Source organism: Rhea pennata, chromosome 3, assembly GCF_028389875.1.
Source record: "Rhea pennata isolate bPtePen1 chromosome 3, bPtePen1.pri, whole genome shotgun sequence".
Taxonomy (NCBI): domain Eukaryota; kingdom Metazoa; phylum Chordata; class Aves; order Rheiformes; family Rheidae; genus Rhea; species Rhea pennata.
The window spans coordinates 58,547,705-58,567,651 of record NC_084665.1 but is presented as its reverse complement, the minus strand read 5'-3'; the positions used below and the strand labels follow the sequence as shown (position 1 = coordinate 58,567,651).

General features: G+C 36.8%; 1 protein-coding gene across 7 annotated transcripts in view; it reads left to right on the top strand.

The window, feature by feature from the left end:
* Positions 1-19,947, top strand: part of SYNE1 (spectrin repeat containing nuclear envelope protein 1) — a 308,485-nt gene that overhangs the window by 261,743 nt on the left and 26,795 nt on the right. For 6 of the 7 annotated variants that reach the window (XM_062572395.1, XM_062572390.1, XM_062572389.1 and 3 more), the window contains 7 exons: positions 1,556-1,681; positions 2,462-2,617; positions 5,526-5,684; positions 6,206-6,372; positions 13,209-13,371; positions 17,324-17,511; positions 19,611-19,761. In XM_062572395.1, coding sequence (XP_062428379.1) covers positions 1,556-1,681; positions 2,462-2,617; positions 5,526-5,684; positions 6,206-6,372; positions 13,209-13,371; positions 17,324-17,511; positions 19,611-19,761 — 1,110 coding nt within the window. Of the gene's footprint in view, positions 1-1,555; positions 1,682-2,461; positions 2,618-5,525; positions 5,685-6,205; positions 6,373-9,026; positions 9,135-13,208; positions 13,372-17,323; positions 17,512-19,610; positions 19,762-19,947 lie in introns of those variants that run through there. The other variant, XM_062572394.1, reaches the window with a different exon arrangement.

The window sequence follows — 19,947 nt, the reverse complement described above, 5'->3', positions numbered from 1 at the left end:
TATTTTTTATGCATACATACTGTATTGAAAATGAGATCTCACTTATTCCCTCTACATGCCATTCTCAGTATCTATCTAGCCATCAAGTAGTTTGTGATTGATTCCAGTGTTTTGAATATTTGCTATTTTAGGTAAATTTCTGGAATCTTGGAGGAGGGAACTTTGAACTTTATTTTAATCTAAGCAATGTCTAAGATGCTGGCGTCACTGTAAGCACTCAAGATGATAGGCTGGAATTTAGCTTTGGTCTGTGTTTTTCTCCCTTTTACTCATTGTAGGAAGAACAATGAAAATTGAACTTGTGTGTGTTTAAGCAGAATAGGGCAAGTGCTTTTGAGAACAGCTGCAGAGGTCTAATAGAATTACAGAATTACAGTCGCCATAATTTTGTTTGTAAATAGCAAGAAGCAAAGCAGTGGAAGAAAAAGAAATATTATATCAGAAAGGTTCAGATAAGTAGGTCATTCTGCCTCTTTCAAGCTGTGTTCCTTCTACCTCAGCTTCTAGTTGGGCATATAAAAGATGATGCTTGAAGGAGAAGACGAAAGGAAATTACCATGCAATTTGTATATGACCTTGTGGATATCAATCCTTCTCTACACGATGCTATCTTGGCCTTAAATATATGACTCTTTAGTGATTTTCTGAGCAAATGAGAATCAGTGCATTCTAAAAGAATATATTTTGTATTTAATAACATCACAGACTACTATCATATAAGGTTATTAAAGAGAGAAAAAGATGTTAAAGAGAGGATTTTTGCAAGACCTGTGATTTGTAATTCTCCATCCTGAAAAGGACTTTGAAATACTGGCATAGATTGGGAAAAAATGGAAGGAGAGAAATAAAAAGGCAGAGATAGAGGGCAAGTAGCACTGAAACAGAGAACTAAGAAAAATAAGTTCCCATGTCTTCTGGTATCACACAATTGGCATTCTTTATAGGTTGACTTGCTTATTACAGATTTTTCTCTCTGAGTACTTTTTTAATGGGCTTTAACACATAGATGAAACATATAAAGTGGTACTGTCTGGTGACTGTTGGTAGGATGTGATTACATTGCATATATTTAAAATTTTGGAAAGTATACAGACACTGAACTAGCTGTAGCTGATAATTTAGAGAGATACTGCAGGTATTTCAGTCTGACCTGAATTTGCAATGTCCCTAACCATTTTATTCTGGAGCGTAATGCATTTGAATGGAGCTTTTGTGAAAGTATAATGGCTTGTTTAATACAGACATTCAAGATAGGAAGTGGAAAATCATTTCGGATGGGAGAGGCTTTGCTGAAAGGATCTAGACAACACTGTAATAATAGGAGGCTTAGATTGGTGTATTTCTACTGGCAGAGCTCTACACAAAAGACAATTTGCCATGGTTGTATATGTGACCTAAGCTCTGATACTCTGAGTATTAGATTTAGAGGAGAATTTCAAGTCATGCTATTATTATGCAAAATTTTTCAATGTTTAGTGGTTAATTAGTCAAATCGACTGACATGAATATAATACAGATCTGAATTAAAGTCTAATAATAATTATTCTGCCTTCAGGACTGGGAAAAATGTGAAAAGGGCATAGGAGACTCCCTGGAGAAGCTAAGATCATTCAAAAAAAAGCTTTCTCAGCCTTTGCCAGAACACCACGATGAGTTACATACAGAGCAAATTCGTTGCAAGGTAAAGCACTTGTCTGTTAACTATTTATCTTGTGTTTGCAAGCTTTTTATAGCAAATTCTTCCACTGTTAGTAGGCTTTACAATACGGGCTCGGCAAACCAGCAAGCCATCACTGTGACAAGCTAAGAAACTATCCATAAAGCATTTAGGCAGCATATTTGAGCAATCTCACTGCAGTGCAAATACTGCAGGGTAAACAAAAAACTGATCAAAATGACATCAGAATAGGATGTGAAAAACACTGTAAAAAGTGCTAAATACTTGTGTGTTTATCTCTTTAAGAATTTCTCACTTAAAGTTTTCTCTAAATGGGAAAAGTAAACGCATGGTATCTGAACAGTTGTTTTAGTGCTTTTTATTTGAGGTAAGACTACTGTGAGGGATCTTCGGTATCACGCTTTTATACTGTATTCTTTGCGATTTAGAAACATGGTAAAACTGGAGAATATTCTCACTACAGAAGAGTCCAAACCAATACTTGGAAGCCCCAAATGCCTTCAAACTTTGGAGACGTTTGAGCGATACTTTAGTTTGTGATTGCTTGTTAAAGGCTGATGTATCATTCTCTATCGGGAAGATACCCTCTTCTAACCCTGAAAATACTGGCACATATGAGGTTGCTGTTTCTTTTAAACAGCCTGAAATAGTCCCTTGAAATGCTCAGTTACTACTTTTTTAATTCAATGGGATGATGATGTTATCTGCCTACTTCTTGAATACATTAAAATTTTTATTTATTAGCAAACTGGTCCTTTTTCTTTGTGCGCTTCTTTTAATCAGGAATTAGAGAATGCTGTTGAAGGATGGACAGATGACCTTGCACACCTCTCTCTGCTAAAGGATACACTGTCTGCTAATATCAGTGCAGATGATATCTCAATCCTTAATGAACGCATAGAGCTTCTGCACAGACAGTGGGAGGAACTGTGCCACCAGGCAAGTAGTGAGCCTTGATATATTTATGCAGGGTAAAAAATGTTGGGGGAAAAAACTAAATGCAAGTGGCAGCTATAAGAAAAGATGCATGTAGAGACAGGTACCATTCAAATCAAAACAGAGTCTGCCTATTTGTAGGGGTGAATTTACTGATTTCATTGGAAATAGTGGAGTTGGGGAAACTACATCTGACATTTCAAATATAAAGCACCTCAAGGTGTTTGACATGAGAGTTTGAGAACAAGGTATGCAAAAATTATAAAATGTGTTGGCAAAAGAACCCCAACCTTTGTAAATGATCGTTTACTTGACTTCAAACTTGGAACAGAACTGTAAAAAATCCCCATGAAGTGGAGTGATAGTCAAGAATCTAATTTCTGGAAGGATGCAGAGACTGACACACAGTTAAATGATGCAAATATTGTATATATATAAAAATATATATTTAAGGATGTTTCTTATGCTCTGGAAATGTTTTTTTTTTTTTTTTTCCTGATGAAATGTTACAATCTGCATAATTATTTAAACAAGTAACACTCAAGGTTCATACAAATTTGTCTTTATGGAATTCTCACTTGGGTGAGATTAATCCCATGTGCAGTCAGCCAACTTCACAGCAAGCTGTAGGATGAAGTGAACGACACTGAAAAGTGGCACTTGCTGTTTATCCATAAAGTCAGTCTAGTCATGTAGTTCAGATGTGGATTGTGGTGTGTAGGCATGTGCATCCCATGTTATCCCTGTATTAGCTGCTAAAAGGTCCCTTTGGAGTCAGTGGGGGTAACAAGAGGTTTCTCCAGGGTAATCCAAAGCAGGAGCCTCCCCACATGCACTTCTCCTCCCTTCCAGGCAACAGAGGGAACTCAAAGGGACTAACTACCTAGTTTAGCTAACTCATGAGGAATTGAAAGGTGGGAAGTTTGCTTAACCCCTCCTGCCTTTCTTGCATCTCCTCTACACAGACATGTGCTCTATTATGAAGAAGAAAATTTTTTAAGAAACATTGTTCTTATTGGATCAAGTTAATGTCCACTGAAACTCTTGCTGTTATTACCACTTATGTTATCTAGATCTTATCTAGATCTTATCTAGATCTTATCTAGATCTCTTGAACTTTGTTACAGCCTTGCAGTCATATTTAAGCAGACTTGAGAGAACAACCAAAAAGTCGAGCTGTGTGATGAAGGACTGTGGCATGACTGGCTGGGAAAAAGCAGAAGGAGTGCAACTCAGTGTGCTTTGGTGGGAGGAGCTGGGTGCAGGAAGGATGTCCCCTCTCCACCTCACCTTTGCTCCATCATACCTTCTACTCTGCTCATAGCTTCTATTTTTTCATACATTAGTGTTTTCACTTCTTTTAATCTGAGGGTGATACGCTTGGCGGTGAACTGCACTCAACAGTACTGTGTGATTTTTTCAGGTGCATCATGCTATTAATGCATTTCTTGCCTCCTGTTTGCACTTAGAGAACTAGATTATGGGCTCTCCCTCATTCTGCTTTTCAGATTATCCTTATCTTATTTCTGTGCTTCAATAGAGATTGTAGTGCAGACATACACGGGCTAACCTGGAAATAGTTACCTCATGTAAGGTAACTGTAAAGGCTGCAAAAAACATACTAAAAGTAGGAAAAAGCTTAAAAGTTAATGACCCGGAGCTTGTTATGAGTTAGCTGCATCTAAGTGAGCTAACTTGGGATACTTCCTAAGATACACTGAAGTACTGAGCATATGTTTAGGGTGAAGGAGGGAGCCAAATACAGAAAGTTTATCTTAGGTTTGTGGATACTGAGTGTTTCAGGATGTAACCTAATGAAGTGCAGCACTTTGTTCAACCGTTGCTTATTTCCGGAAAGCTACCATCAAGCTTAGAACCACAAAAAGGAAATGTGAGATCACATGTATGCTCCTTTTCAATCTAACACTGTAGTTAAAGAGTACAGCAAGCATTTTTGCTTATGAAAGAGCAGATGCAGTCTTCATCTTCTCATTTGAGATTCTGATATAAAGTCAGAAACAACTTGGATTGCAATAGGGTTGAAGTAAGTAGCTGTACAAATGTCAGAAACCGGGGAGATGACTTTGTGCTCACCTTCTGCAACTCTTTTGATTTGTTTCCATCCCTGTCTATTATTAGTCTCAGTCTGAGATGGTACCACTGCTATAGCAATTTCTTAAACAGAGCAGTGTTTTTCTTCTTCCTGCATTAGCCACAGCATTGATCTGTTTTAACTGAATTTTACGCCTATGCTTTTGTGTCACATCATACCTTAACTCTTTAGAATCTCTGAAGTTGTCATGCCAGTACTGCCGAAATTGTCATCTATGAAATGTATTAGAACTCCAGTAGAAAACTGCTTTTGCAAAATACAGTGTATATTTCATTTAACTCTACTAACAAATCATGCTCATGCACAAATTATGCAGTCTTTTAGAGTTTTTTCTACATTAGATGTTTTTTCTGTGCATATAGCTGGTTTGTGCTTTTGTCAAGCATTATATCTTTTTTCTTTCATGTCTCAGATGAAAAAAAAAAGCTCTTAATTCTTTATAACATTTTATAAGTAGGCAAAATCATAAGGAAATTTATTTTTGTTTGTCTTAATGAAACCTTTGGGAACAGAGATATTACCAAACAGAATGTATTCACAGGTTTCTGAGCCTAACTTGGTCATCTCCTCACCACCAGGATCTAGTTAACAGGAATCCTGAGATTGATACTTATCTTTAAACTCATAGAGCCATGCTACGTTTTTGCAGTACAATTTCAGCTTGCTTTAAGGGCAGCTAAGTGCCTGAAATACATTTGTCAGAGCCAGAAGAGTTCATCTTGAGATAGAAAGTGCTTCCACCGTTCCTTAAATGTATTTACTAATTTGTTGTTCTTTGCTCTCTGCAAATGTTTTAAGGTCTCCTTACGTCGGCAGCAAGTAAGTGAGAGACTGAATGAGTGGACTGTCTTCAGTGAGAAGAACAAGGAGCTCTGTGAGTGGCTGACACAAATGGAAAGTAAGGTTTCTCAAAATGGTGACATCCTCATAGAAGAAATGATTGATAAACTTAAAAAGGTATAGTGCTGTGTGTGTGTGCACTTACATATTATGCTTTTACTGTCTGCCTGGTTTGTGTTGCAGAGTGGATATTGAATTAGCTGTAATAGAGGTTTTACCTTGCATAGATATTTATGTGTTCCAGTAAGACTGCATGTTTGTGTTCTTCTCTCGCTATGCAGTTTGTCCTGTCTTTCTTGAGGGGAACCTTTTAGAGAAAAGAGAGCTTTTAGGGTATTAGAAAATTGTTTAAGTGAATGCCAAGTCAAAGGCAACCAAATCCTTTAGTAAATGTCCTATCAGAGTTGCCTGTGAAGACTTTCTTAACTATAGTATATGTATTTGCAGAACGACTTCTTTCGTTCTTCTGATACGGTTGTTCACAGTTACATGGTAATATTTAAGAGCTTGTCTCTCTGTTGTATTAAACATCAGAAAAACAAAAACACATTAAAATTTGCTTGTATTTTTGTTAGTAGTGCAGAGCAGAATGTATTCAGTATAAGAACCCTCACCACTGATTGCTCTTTGCTGGCCAGGATTATCAAGAGGAAATTGCTGTAGCCCAAGAGAATAAAATCCAGCTCCAGCAAATGGGAGAGCGACTTGCTAAAGCTAGCCATGAGAGTAAAGCATCAGAGATTGAATACAAACTTGGCAAGATCAATGACAGATGGCAACATCTTCTAGATCTCATTGCAGCCAGGTAAAAGAGTAGATTTGATTTTAAGGACTATATGGGGCAGATTAATGTACTGGATACTTGAATTTAAAATCTTTTCTCTTGTCCATCCTTTCATATTAACTGTGAATGAGTTTATTCTCATCCATTAGCATGTTAGCATATTTCAATTAAATTCTACTTCCTGTTTTACTTAATAGTATCTGAAATCTTTACTTCAAGAGTCAGTTCAAAACATATGCCTGTTAGAATGACACAGTATTGGTTACAGTAAAATTTAGTGAGTCTTGATCAAATATAGATTTTTTTTAGCTTCACTTGCATACTTGAAACTAAGTGCAAATGCAATTTTTTAAATCTTGGCAAAGCAATCCAGAAAGTGTTTGTCATTTTGAGTTGCATTTTCAGAAAAACTGTTCTAAAACTACACCTTATTTTTTCTGTCTGATGGAGAATAGTAAGGGCAGATGCCCTTAGTACATACAGATGTATGCACATTGGACCTAAAGATTCTCTTTAGTCAAGATCAAAAATGTTAATGAAATTCAAAGTTGTTGCTTGATGTATGAAGATACTGATTTATTTACATTTAGACACTTTTCTGCTGTGAGTTGTGTTACAGCTTCCCTCCATTTACGTATAATAGTTTTGTCACATTCTTGTATATGCACAACTTCATATAAGGTATATGTACTGTATGTTTTACACTTCTGTGATTTGGAAAACATGTGGATTAGTAATACTTTAACCAAAATTGCAGCAAAAGGATTTTATTTTATTTTGTTTTCTTTTCTCATCCCTTGGGCAGTTCTCTTTTCTCTTGACTTTACTGCATTCTTGCTTTGCAATCTGTAAGCATGAAAGCAGTAAATTCTGTGTAAGCATTCTGTTGGTTCCAGCTCCTTTTATAGTGACTTGTTTTGAAGCAATGAAAGCTGTGTAATTCTTAAGTCAGGAAGTGGTGCATTACAGACCAGGAGCCTGCTGGTTTCAGAGGATGTGATACATCACTGGCTGTTGAACATAACATGTATTTGCCATATTTTTGTTCGCATCTTTTGAAATATCTATATTTCTTGTACTCGTACAAAATATATTTCCTTTATGTTCAAACCACATCTTAAAGAAGTTTCTAGTGAACAGTGATGACATACACAATTGGCAAAATGTATTTCTAAAAATCTGGATAGTCTGTGCAGTATTGGAGATTAGTGCCCTGTGTAGAGACAGGTGAGACTTCCGGATTCTGCAGCGTTGTTGGGGTTGAGGGAGGGAAGGTATAAACAGACATACTATCCACTTCTTAAACTTTCTCGTTCTGCTTCCATGAAGCAGGGTGTTTAGACAGGCCTATACTAATTTGTATAAAGTACTCATTTACTTTTATTCCCAGATCACTTCCACTAACTAGTTAGACTACTTTAATAGAATGATCAGCATTGTTGTATGCAGGAAAACAGATAATTTTTTCCATTCCAGAGCTTACTGAAGAAAAAAAAATCCCTCTGTGTAAAGTTTCAGTGTTGCATTACTGAAGTTGGAGGAACAGACACTAGAGAGACTTGATGCTAGGTTATCGAGATTTTGCTGGTTCAGTGGTAGCTTAGGCTTATAGCAGTTAAAGCCTATAGTTGTTAATTAAGCCTATAGTTGTTAATTAACTGTGCGCAGTGCTTGTAGTAAAAGTCTAATTCCCACTGGACAAAAATATTTGCATCCCCCAAGCTAATTTTTGGAAGGCTCCAGAGGCTCTGCAGAATGTGTTGCTGTATATCTGAGTATGTTCCTATTTTGACATTTTGGCCTGAAGTTTGAAATGTATTATACAACATGAATTTTAGCTGCATTCAGCTAGTAAATGATGTTGAGAATAAAACACACCTTTCCATATTCTGGATCTCTGACAGCATTAATAAATTATTATAGCCTGTGCATTTTTCTGTTAAGCGACAGCCATCCCTTGCCTGGCATGTTTTTTGTAATAGTTTGTTTGCTACAGCTGTGAACTAATAAAAAGTGTTTTATGAAAATGCTTTAGTAATATTATATGGTAATATGATTTCAGTCTGAATTTTTACCTCCTAATTTTTATGCTGTTTGGTGGAATTATTCCATTCACCTACAAAGCCCTCTTTCTTTCTCACATTCTGTTTCCTTATCCACTTTTTTTTCATTGCCTCTTCATTCTAAGGTCCACAGAAGAGACAGCTATAGAAAGGTAGTTTTATCTCTGCATGAGAGACTTCTTCCATTTCTGTCCTCTTAGAAGATTTTCCTCCATTCAGATGGGACTTCAAATGAAATAGTCTGATATGCAGGCCAGCTGCAAAAAAAAGTTGCAGATGTTTACAGCCAGGAAACAGCTGCAACTGCTCAAGCTTTGCGAGGAAGGCTCTGTTTTATGTTTTTTTCTCCCTTCCCCTAGCACTCATGGCCCACATTCCTGGAGATGAGGAGGCCTGGCACATGTTGATGAATGCAAGTTTTATTTAGAAACATGACCACTTGTCACCATTCAGTCTCATGTTATCAAGCAACGTCTGCTAACATTTGTTTGGCGTGTGAACATTTTCGGTACGGTACTCACCAGCAAAGAGAAGCTTGTCCCCTTCCCTCCCCTCCCCCTCCCGCCCAAAGCACAGTCTTTGCAGGCTTTTGGAGTGCAAGTTCTTCTTTTTAATGCTGGAAAATTTCATGGTGGTGGCGGAGGACTTGCGCGCAGTGGGGATGGCGGAGGACGGCGGTGTGGATTCGGATCTCCCAGACTGTGACTGTGATATCTCAAGGCAGGCGGCTACTTTCGTTTCCTTTTGATTGCTGCAGTTCTTTCTGAAGTCTTGGCGTGCTGGGAAACTAGGCAAAATACTGATGTGTAAAAATTACTACCTTAATTAAAACCGATTATTTTCTGCTCAGTTTTAAAAATAGTGGAGAATGATAACAGTATACTTTGTTTTACAGCTAGTCCTTTTGGATCCTGGATATACTTTTCATAACTGACACAGACTCACAACTAATAAAATCTCTTAACCATCTGGAAGAAACTCTAGACTGGTTTTACTGTTGTTTTTAAATACAAGAACATGTACACACATGAGAGAAAGCAGACTTTGTATTTGTCTGCTCGCTGTTTGTGTCATCAAAGGGGCATGGCTACAAGCAAAAGGCAGAGAAGGAGAAAGACTGTATTGAAAGTATTTCAGATTTAACAGACCCAAGCTAGTCTGTCCTGTATCTTTACATGCAGTTACAAAATATTCATTAAATACTTTAGCTCTGCTGTGAACTCAGCCTACATCTGACACCTTTTTGGATTTTTCATTTAACTTCTGTTTTTTCTTCTTCACATTATCTTTTCTAATAGTTTTCTGTTTCTGTTGTTCCCAGTTCTATGAGTTTATTGTTTGAAAGGGAAGACAGTCTGATCTGAAGAGAAAATGTAGTTGGCAGTACTATTCCTATTTTGGACAATACTTTTTATTAATTGTATTTATTCTGATTTTAAAACAGAAATTTTTTTACAGTGTTCAGGTTCATGAAAGACATGTGCAATTGATACAATTTCGTGTGATAACTGTTTCTTTAAACTGTCTCCAATTCGAAGTATAATTTTAGTACTTTTCTGCTTTCCACTGGCTTTGTATGATACAATTCGTATGATACTGTTTCGTATGATAACTGTTTCTTTAAACTGTCTCCAATTTGAAGTATAATTTTAGTACTTTTCTGCTTTCCACTGGCTTTGTACAGGCTAAGTTGAGATAGTCTTTCTGATTGTTTTGATGTTGGTTTTTAAGTTTAATATTAGTAACCAGCTGTCTAAATGACTAATACAGTAGTTATGAGTTCTATATGATACATTGTTAGGGATTTACAGTGCTGTTCCTGTTTAGGTCTAAGTGGAATGTAAGGCAGTCTAGAGTAAGACTGGTTGAATTAAAACTGGACTTAATTTGAGCTCCAAAATGTTCTCCCACTGCCTTGTCTTAATGTAAAACAGATACTTTAAAGATATGTTGCCTTCTTGGGAAGCTGGAGTATGGTAATTGCAATGTAAAAGTGCAAGTATCATAAGCTCATTTAAACCTTCAGATGAGTTTTCCTCAATAAACTTCAGAAACAATTGAATTATGCAGTGTTTTCCTTGTTGAGCAAGGTCAAATGTTGAAGCAATGGCTTCAACAACAAATGGTCAACAAATAAAAGTACAAAATTCCATTAAGCCTCAGTTATTTGTAAAATTTAGCAAGCTTGAAATATGTTTGTGCTTTAAAACAAAGTTACAGGTCCAGCCCTTTTTTTTGAATGTGGAGTCTTCATTTTCAAGCCGAGGAATTATTTAAAGACTCTTGCAGTAACATGCAAGAAAAGCATGAGATTATTATCAAAATAATTAACTTTTTAAACATAGTATTGTAAATGAAATCTCAAAAGGTCACAGCTGCACTTGGCTAGAGATTCCATGTACTTCGATGGTTTACAATTTGACCTTTGTCTCTAAGTTTGTCTCTAGGTCATTAGCTTTCAGACCTTACCATTAACATGGAAAGATTTTGAGCTGCTGTATTTTTAATGGACAGATGCATCTTTGCTGCATACACGTTATGTAGTTGTTTGTACACAGGCGTAATGTTCACTGAGGTGAAGAGTGCAGGTATCCTGCGTGCTTACACTCAGAAGGAAAAACTGTTGGGGGTGATGGACTAGACCTACCATTTGTTCGCAGATACGTTTTCAGAGTAGCTAGAGGTACAACACTGTTGAGTCAGAACAGTAACTACAGCATGGTCCAAGAAGCAGTTATTTATTTGCCTGTACTTCTACCCTGTACAAGGAGTCTATTGCATTAGACTCTAAAATAGAGAATGGTATTACACCCCTAAAAGTGTGTCTGAGGGTGAGAGGGTCAGCATCGTTTTTTTATTTTATTTTATTGCTTTGGGGAATTTAGATGCAGGTATACTTAAAAATTGCAACAGTCCTTGAGGGGAGGGCAGGTTTAGTAGTACACATTGTTTTGGTTTGGAGGTTTCTTTTAATATATTTTTTTTTTCTTTTTTGCTTCCCATGACTAACTTAGATAATGACTCTGAAAATGGCTCTACTTGGGGCTTTTTTTGCTCAGACAGGGAAGCATTCTCGTGCAGTCTGACATGCAAAGAGGGTGTTTTCAAAACAACAGGCTGCAGACTTGCAGTTGTGCAAAGCTGTGCAGGTGCTGCAGACAAAGTTTAACTAAAATCCAGCACAAAGGTTAGAGTACTGTACAACGGTAAACAAGAAAATGCTGGTCACAGTTTGGGCTGCAGATGCTGGAGTAGTGTTGCATGTGCACAGGGCTGATATGACTCATTGCTCCCTTTCCTGCTCCAGCACACGTGTAAAAGAGCAACAGCATCTATCCTTGCAAATCTAAGTGTAGAAGGGACTGGATTTTAGTTGTATTGGCTGTCTATGAGGTTGAGGAGAGACTCAAATTTTTTTCAGATTACAATTCTGCAGCTGTTGATCATGAGATCCTGGCACTGAAGCTGTGTTTGAACTGTTCTTAACCATGTTTGCTGCTTATGAGCTAGAGTTTGAGCAACTATGATCTGGAAAGAGATGAAAAATTAAAAGATTTAACAATCTTAAAGTTTTTGAAGTTGATGTTAAGATCTCTGCATTTTCCTTTCATGAGGAAAGGACTTCCGTATTAGATTCTTAATGGCCAGTTACAACTACTGCATTGAGTTTGGAAATAAATAAATTTGCAGTTTAGTGTTAATGGAAAAATGCACATTACTGTGTTTTATGTATAGGTTAGTCTGATGGTGTTTTGTTTGTCTTACAAATCCAGCAATCTTTTATTTCTCAACCCAGCTTCACTGGTGCATTCCCAGCTGCACTCATCTCTTAAAGCTTTTTGACATTAAAACACTTGTGTGGGAGAGCAATAGAAGCGTGAAAGGGAATTTTACTCAAAATTGTTTGTGGTACATAAAAGAAGAAAGGAAGATTGGAAACAATTTCAGAATCCACTAGTGTATTTTATGTAATGTGATGGTAGAAAGAAGGGAATTACTGCAAGACATTTTTATGGTTGAGACAAGCTGAAAAAAAAATATTGGGTGTTGGGTGAAGGGTTAGTCAGATTTCCCCCACTTGCTTCTCTAATGTTCCCTGACATCAAACACCATTTGCTGGCCATTGCTATTGCTTATCAGGGTCACAAGGAATATACTACTTAGAAATCACTAAGAAGTAACATTCCAATCTCATCTGTTGAAATCTGATGGCCATTAAGACCACGTGCAGCTTAAAGAAGCCCTTGGGATTCAGGGATTCTAAGTTCTTAGTTTGAGTTCTTTCACTAAAACTTATTTATTCAAGAACAAATCTCACCACAGTAGTTCAATGTTTAGAAATCATCAGGATGAGAAAACTGAGAAACACTCAGTGCATTCTATCGCCAGTACTGCTTAACTGCTATTTGTAGCTTTTTTCTGGTCTAAGATGACCTTTTTTCCTTCTGTTGGTCAAATAACTAAATTATTTAGGATGTTTGGGATGTTTGTTGTGTGCGAGTTTATTTTTAAAAAATGTGGAGGGGATTCCCGCTAATAAATATTTAATTCAACTGATAGAGGTACGGAAGTTTTTAAAACTTAGTTTGGCATTGAAAAGCTCATAATTTTTCTTAATCAGAGCCTGTGAATGCAGCACTATTTGTATATATAACATACTTCCATTACTTAGTAAAGGAAGACTTCAGAATACAACTTGCAGTCTAAATTCTTTCTCTAGTGTGAATCCTGCTGAAACACAGAGAGAAATTACCCTTTGGGGTGTACTTATACTCCTGTTTCTTTTTCTTACAGGGTGAAGAAGTTGAAGGAGACCCTGGTTGCAGTGCAACAGCTGGATAAGAACATGAGTAGCCTGAGATCTTGGCTATCCCACATTGAATCAGAGCTGTCCAAACCTATTGTCTATGAAACTTGCAACTCAGAGGAGATACAAAGGAAACTAAATGAACAGCAGGTAAAATATAAAATGAGATAGAAGACTAAAAATCTTAACATGTTCACCACGCTTATCAAGTGCATGATAGTGTGGGGAGAACCAAAGTGAAGAGTGTCCTAGGCTGTCCATATTTACCTCAATGCTCAGAGGGCATGAGGCAAAGAGTCTTTAAATATCAAGGCAAGTGGTACTTACTGTGTCACTTATAGAGCCTTCTACTGGTTCAACTTCGAATCCACCAGGAGCTGCTTGACATTCATAAGTCAGGTAAGGTACCAAGAGATGTAACCTGAGCGAGCTATTGCAATTGTTTTTTTCTGTTAAGGTTTGTTTTTTGTTTGTTTGAATTGTCTGTTCCCAGAGGCAAAACTGACACCTATTAGATCTTTGAAATTTTGCACATGCTTGAAAAAGACTATTTTTAGCAACCTTTCTAACTCTGTTTTGTTTTGCAGCTTGTAAACATGTTTGAGAATCACTTTGCACGCAAAGATGCATGAACTATATATGTGAAGTTAAAATCAGTTGTCTTATAGTGCACAAAGCCTTTATGCAGCGCTGGAACAAAGTAGTCCACACTGAAAGGGAAAGATAGATGCTGTGTCAAGCAGTTTTTGGCATTACAATAAACAGTATAGCTAAGAATATTTACTATACTTTTTTTTTCCTGTTCCACTTCACTACTACATTATGTGCATGCCTCACTGACTATGGAGAACTATTAGTTCCTTGCAGTAGAAGGAAATATATGGGCTCTCCATACATCATCTGCCTAATGTAGTTTTACTCAAAAGCACAGAGCTGAGAGGACTGTTGCTCTGTTACATCCCAGGTTGCAGTCCTTTTGGTTTCTTGGCAAGAAAGTCTGGTACTAGTGTCAGCCTCACTGGTGGCAAGTTAGATGCTCTCCTCCTGAGTACTCTCTCCAGAGGAGGAAGAAATCTATGGGAAGAGGAGTGCCAGGAGACTTTGAGGATAGTTAGTTAATTTATAAACTGCACAAACTTGCATTTTGATCTTTTGAGCTGAGCCTGGGGACTCAGTTACCCAAGAAAAAAAGAACTTCTTCAATGTTACTTCTGGCTCCCCTACTGATTATCTATGTGGCAGTGCAGAACAGCTTATTAAACTATTATATGCAATTTACACAGGCTTAATAATTTATAGCACACAATAAGCATCACTAATGTGTGGTTTTGAGGCATTAAAGTTCTGTGTAGGGCTAAATATTGCTAACAGCAAACTAAATACCTCATATTTTTTAGTAGTATCCCTATTCAGACACTTTATAATTTGTTACAAGCCCTCCTTAGAAGATGTGTTCTGGGCATGGAAACTGGTGTGTCTCTGTTTTCTGATCTTTCTTCATGGTGGTTCCCATGCAGTGACAGAATGCAGTGATATTCTCTGGAAATGTAAGTGGTTTCACAGGAGCTCCAAAGGCAAAAAATAGGGATGAATTTTATCCTGGGAGAATATCATGTTTAGAAAAATTGTAATGATTTGATTTTGATAATGCTACAGGCCATGGTCACGGTAAAACAAATAAGCAAACATTTAATGTATGGAAAACAGTATTTTTATGGCTAGCTCTAAAGATACTCAGTGCAGCTCAAAACACCAGTATGCTGACCACTTTCTCAAATATTTCATCCTGTTTTCCTTCTCAGTTAATGTTCTTATGTTCTTTTCCATGTTTGGTCTTCTACAGAGGCCATGTTATCTTCCCTGCAGATACTGCTACTGGTTCTTTACATGCAAGATTACATTAAAAATATAATATTGTGGAAGGGGAGGGGGCAAATCTCATTTCTGTAACTTTAAGCATCATCTACATCTGGCACATCAGCCAAGGATCAGTTGCTGTTCTCTGTAATGAAATAGACAGTTAAAGCTGGATATCCTAGGGAAATTACTGTAACCTCACTGCGGCATTTTCCTAGCATGGCAAGCTGCATTTCAAGAATTACTTATTTATTTGCTTTCTAAATCTACTATGATTTGAAATGTGAAAAAAAAATAGTATTTTGAGGCCAGTGATCAAGAAGAAAAGCTGTATATGGGAGACAGCAGTGCATAAAAGCAATGCTCCTTGTGTGAACTAACCAAAAGGCTAATTGTTCTCTAATAAATATGGAAAGTTAAAGAAGTTAGGAACAAAATACAAGACTGTGGAGAAAAAAGTATTGTAGACATTACTTGTAGAAAGATTCTGCAGGTGAAAGAAGAGTTTAGCCCTTAGGAATCCTCAGGACCACCAACTTTGCAGTTCTCATTACTGCTCTACTCCAAAATAGTAAAGAGGAGATTGTGTTACCTGAACTTGCTTAACCTCAAGTCTCATAGCTGTTTGGAGTATGTTTCATAGGATATTGCATCTATTTATAGTACCCACCCTTATATAATATCTCAGGATGAGGAGAAAGAAGAATAAGCACTTGGACACTGTGATGAAAGACAGTGCTTTGCAGGCAAGTAGAAGTACTTCTTCAGCCAAGGCTGAAGAAGAAAATACTGCATTTTTCTACTCAGTGGTCTCAACAAAATATCCATTCTGTTTCACAGATTAGAAGAGGAAATGGATCACTTCAGTAACTGAGTCCAATCTCTATTACCACAAACAATTAGATTTTTGATTTAAGTTGAGCTAGCTCTATTTCAAAACTGCTAGGTTTTTAGATTTCGTATTTAGCTTTCATTTCCTGCTAGAAAGCAGGAACTTCATAGTGCTAATTGTTAGAAAAGTTCCTCTAGTTAGAGGTTAAACTTTTGTAGACCAATGGCCAATTCATACTTGTTCTTCCCTTTTTGACACTGTAGTTTCTCTTGTATGCCATCCTTTATTTCACTGATAAAATTATAAAGGGTGGTTTCTCTCTACTCAACCTTAAATTATCCAAGTTCTTGCTCTCCTAAATAAACTTCCACATCTTTGATAATCCTAATAGCTCTTCTCTTTACCTGAACTAGAAGTTAACATAATATTCTGGATGTAATCTCCCACTTCTTTGTGTACATTAATGTGTACATAATAGTGACTTCTCTGTCACTATTGGGATTATGTTGCCTTAGCCATGTGTGTGTCCATCATAATTTATCCATCTAATATTCTGATGATTCATTGCAAGTGTAGTCAGAAGTCAAGCAGATTTTTTTTCCCTGCACTTTTCCAGCAGAAACAGTCAGTTGCTTATGCAGTTTGTCTATGTTTCAACCTGTAGTTCAAAACAGAAGCTGAAATGTTGTTTCAAGATGAGACACTGACATCAGTGCAGAATAAGCCATATCAACCAAGAAACTGACTTGATAAATAATACTGAGCATACACGATAAGTGCTAAGATAATGTAAGTTTTCTTCAGCTGTTCTGAGTCTCCCTTTCTATTTCCAATGAAAACGTTGTAAAATTGGAAAACTGAAGGAAGAACAATCTCCTAGTGAAGATGCACTGTTGGATATGTGCTGCTGCTAATCTCGTGCTGAACATGCAACTATGCAGCTAGCTCATGCGGAGAAGAATAGGCTCATGAAGGATACCTTTGCCAAATGCCTACAGTGGAGAAGGACATGTTTTCTTGTCACATTTCTCTTCCTAACTTCTGCTTTACAGTCTCTGTGATAATGGGAAAGGGCAAGGAGTAATTCCACCATTCAGTGGTGATTTTGGTTAAATGTGTGTGAAAGAGCCTCAGCTGAATGTGTAGAGCTCTGACAGTTTATACCAGGTGATGCTGATGTTCTGGTGTTTTTAGGTCCTGGGGGAGCTGTGCATGCTGCCACGTTCTCCTAGCTTTGTTTGTAACATTGCAACACCACTTGTGCAGATGCAATCTCTTAATACATATTCATCTAATGTTTTTTGTCCTGTTTGTAACTTCATTAAATTTTATTTAGAATAAGTAAAAGAGAAATGCTTTTGCATATATGCATGTTTTGCAATTTCTCTTGAGAATTAATTTCTTGAACTACAGGAACTTCAGAGGGACATAGAGAAGCACAGCACTGGAGTGGCGTCTGTTCTCAATCTGTGTGAAGTGCTTCTTCATGACTGTGATGCCTGTGCTACAGAAGCAGAGTGTGACTCTATCCAGCAAGCCACGCGGAATCTGGACAGAAGGTGGAGGAACATTTGTGCAATGTCAATGGAAAGGCGACTTAAGTAAGTCTGCAGTGCCTGCAAACAAGTATTTCTTTCCACAGGCAAAAATACAGCATGGGAAGTATGTGATAGGACTGCAGTACTGAAGTAAAGGGTCTAATGACCAGAAAAGATCATACATTGAATAAAACACAATAGTTATCGTGCTATAGATGAAAAAAATAACATTTTGTGTTGCATTAATAAATGCCTTTAAACAAAGTACAGATGTCAGTTATCACGTTCTATTGCCCTGAGGCTTTAGATGGAGTCTTGTTCATGGTGCCTCATAGAAATAATGAGGGAGAAACTGGAGAAAGTTCAGAGGAAAACAATAACTCCAAGAGTTTTAAAAAACATGACCTAAAACAGAAAGTTTAAACACTTATGGTTAGCTTAGAAGCACTGAGATTGATGAGGAAACTAAACTATTGAATGAGTGAAATGTTATTCCAGATGTTAGGACTTTTATGCACCTAAACACCTAAACAGTTTCACTTATGTCTGAAAATTGTGATTATGAAAAATTTTAAGACTGTGAACACTTGTCTGGAATTTCACAATATGACCCCCTTAGCTTTGCTGAGCCAGTGTGGGTAGTTGCGCCTGTGCATCTTGGGTGTAGTTAGACTTACTGTGCGTATTCAGACCATCTGTATGCTATATGCCCATTATATCCAGAAGATTATCTGGAAGTCTTACATGGAACTGCAGCAAAACAATGAGAGGAAAAGGTTCAGTTATTTTCTATCCCCATCTAGGATAGCATGACTTAATTCTATAGCCAGAAAAATGAGGCTACCTTGGGCTAGTGCTATATACTCTCTGTTGACCAGTAACACATGTTTAAGTAGCTGATTGAATTCCTGTATTTATGGAGATCTTTTCTGTATCTTTTTAAGTTATGAATCTGATTTCTATGATATTTAAGCAGTTATATAAAGAACTGTAGGTAAAGTATATGACTTTTCAAGAGGCTGTATTAAACATTGTATGATCTTTGGTTTTGTGGGATGTTCTTAAGGATGTATCTAGGAAGGATTTTCTTAATTTAGGCATATGATTTGTTGCTTACAAACTGTACTGATTTATATCCACAGCTTTTTATGTCTCTATATTTAAATAATTTTGTATTATTGCTATTGTGATTTTTATTTACATAAGTATTTCTTATAATTTCTATCTTTGACTCATTATGTCTCAAAAATATACAAGTTCTTCATATCTTTATCTCCAGTAAATTAATTCAGAATTACTTTACCAAAATGTGAAACAGTGCATTGAAGTGGTCTCTATTTTACTTTCTTGTAGTGTACACATTATGCTATTAACTGATTTATATCAGTAAACTAATTAAGCTATTAATATTTTAGATTTTTATTTTCCTAGAAACAGTCATCCACAGAAAAATTTTCAGATTTACAGACAACTTAAGCCCTGGAACAAGGTGAACAGGTGAAATTCCTGTCATTAGATTAGATTTGACAATACATCATCAATAACATATAAATTTTTCCTCAAAGTACTAAGTGGATCAGGTGCCTTTCAGAACTATATGTCTGAGTTTTGAGAAAATGTTTTCTGTATTTGAAAGACAAAGTCCTGCTATAGTACAATCTGCCACAAATAAGATGACATACTTGTGGATGACTACAAAAAAATGTTTGTGTCACTTTGCAATGCAGAATGATGACTGACAACTTTAAAACGTATGCTGCAGCTTCTTTAGTTTTGTGTAAGAAAAGTTTCTGTAGCTGTAGGTAGTGTGGAATTTCTCATCTCTAAAATATTTGTTTAGCTACCTTTGCTGGACTGCATTTCTGAAGTTATTTGGCATACACTCAGATTTTTAAAACTATTCCATGCTTAAAATGTTCCTTTTATACTGGTTCCAAAATTAGATTTACAGCACTCTTCAAAATGTTGCCATCATCTTATTCCAGCTCAATCTGGAATGAGCCAGCCTTTTCTGTGGTCTTTTTATCAATTGTGCTGCCTGAGTTAGATTAAAAGCCAGTTACTGTTTGGTGTAGTGCTAGTCTGCTATTGCAGATGATAAGTATGGTAGGTCAGCTGGCCTTCAGTCCAAGCATTCCCTAATTTTCCATTATCTGTTGCAGAATTGAAGAGACGTGGCGTCTATGGCAAAAGTTTCTGGATGACTACTCTAGATTTGAAGACTGGTTAAAAATCTCTGAAAGGACAGCTGCTTCCCCAAGCTCCTCTGGTGTACTTTACACTGTTGCTAAGGAAGAACTAAAGAAATTTGAGGTGACTTATAATACTTGAAATTTAATATCTACTGATCACATTACAGTAGCCAGCTGGTGTTCTTCCTTCCCATACATAAGTCACTCGACAGAGACACTGTATTAATGTATTGGAGTTGATGATTTTGCAGCTGCCCTCACTGGCAGGTTTTTAAGACAAAGGAGCAGTAGACAGTAGAAACTGAAA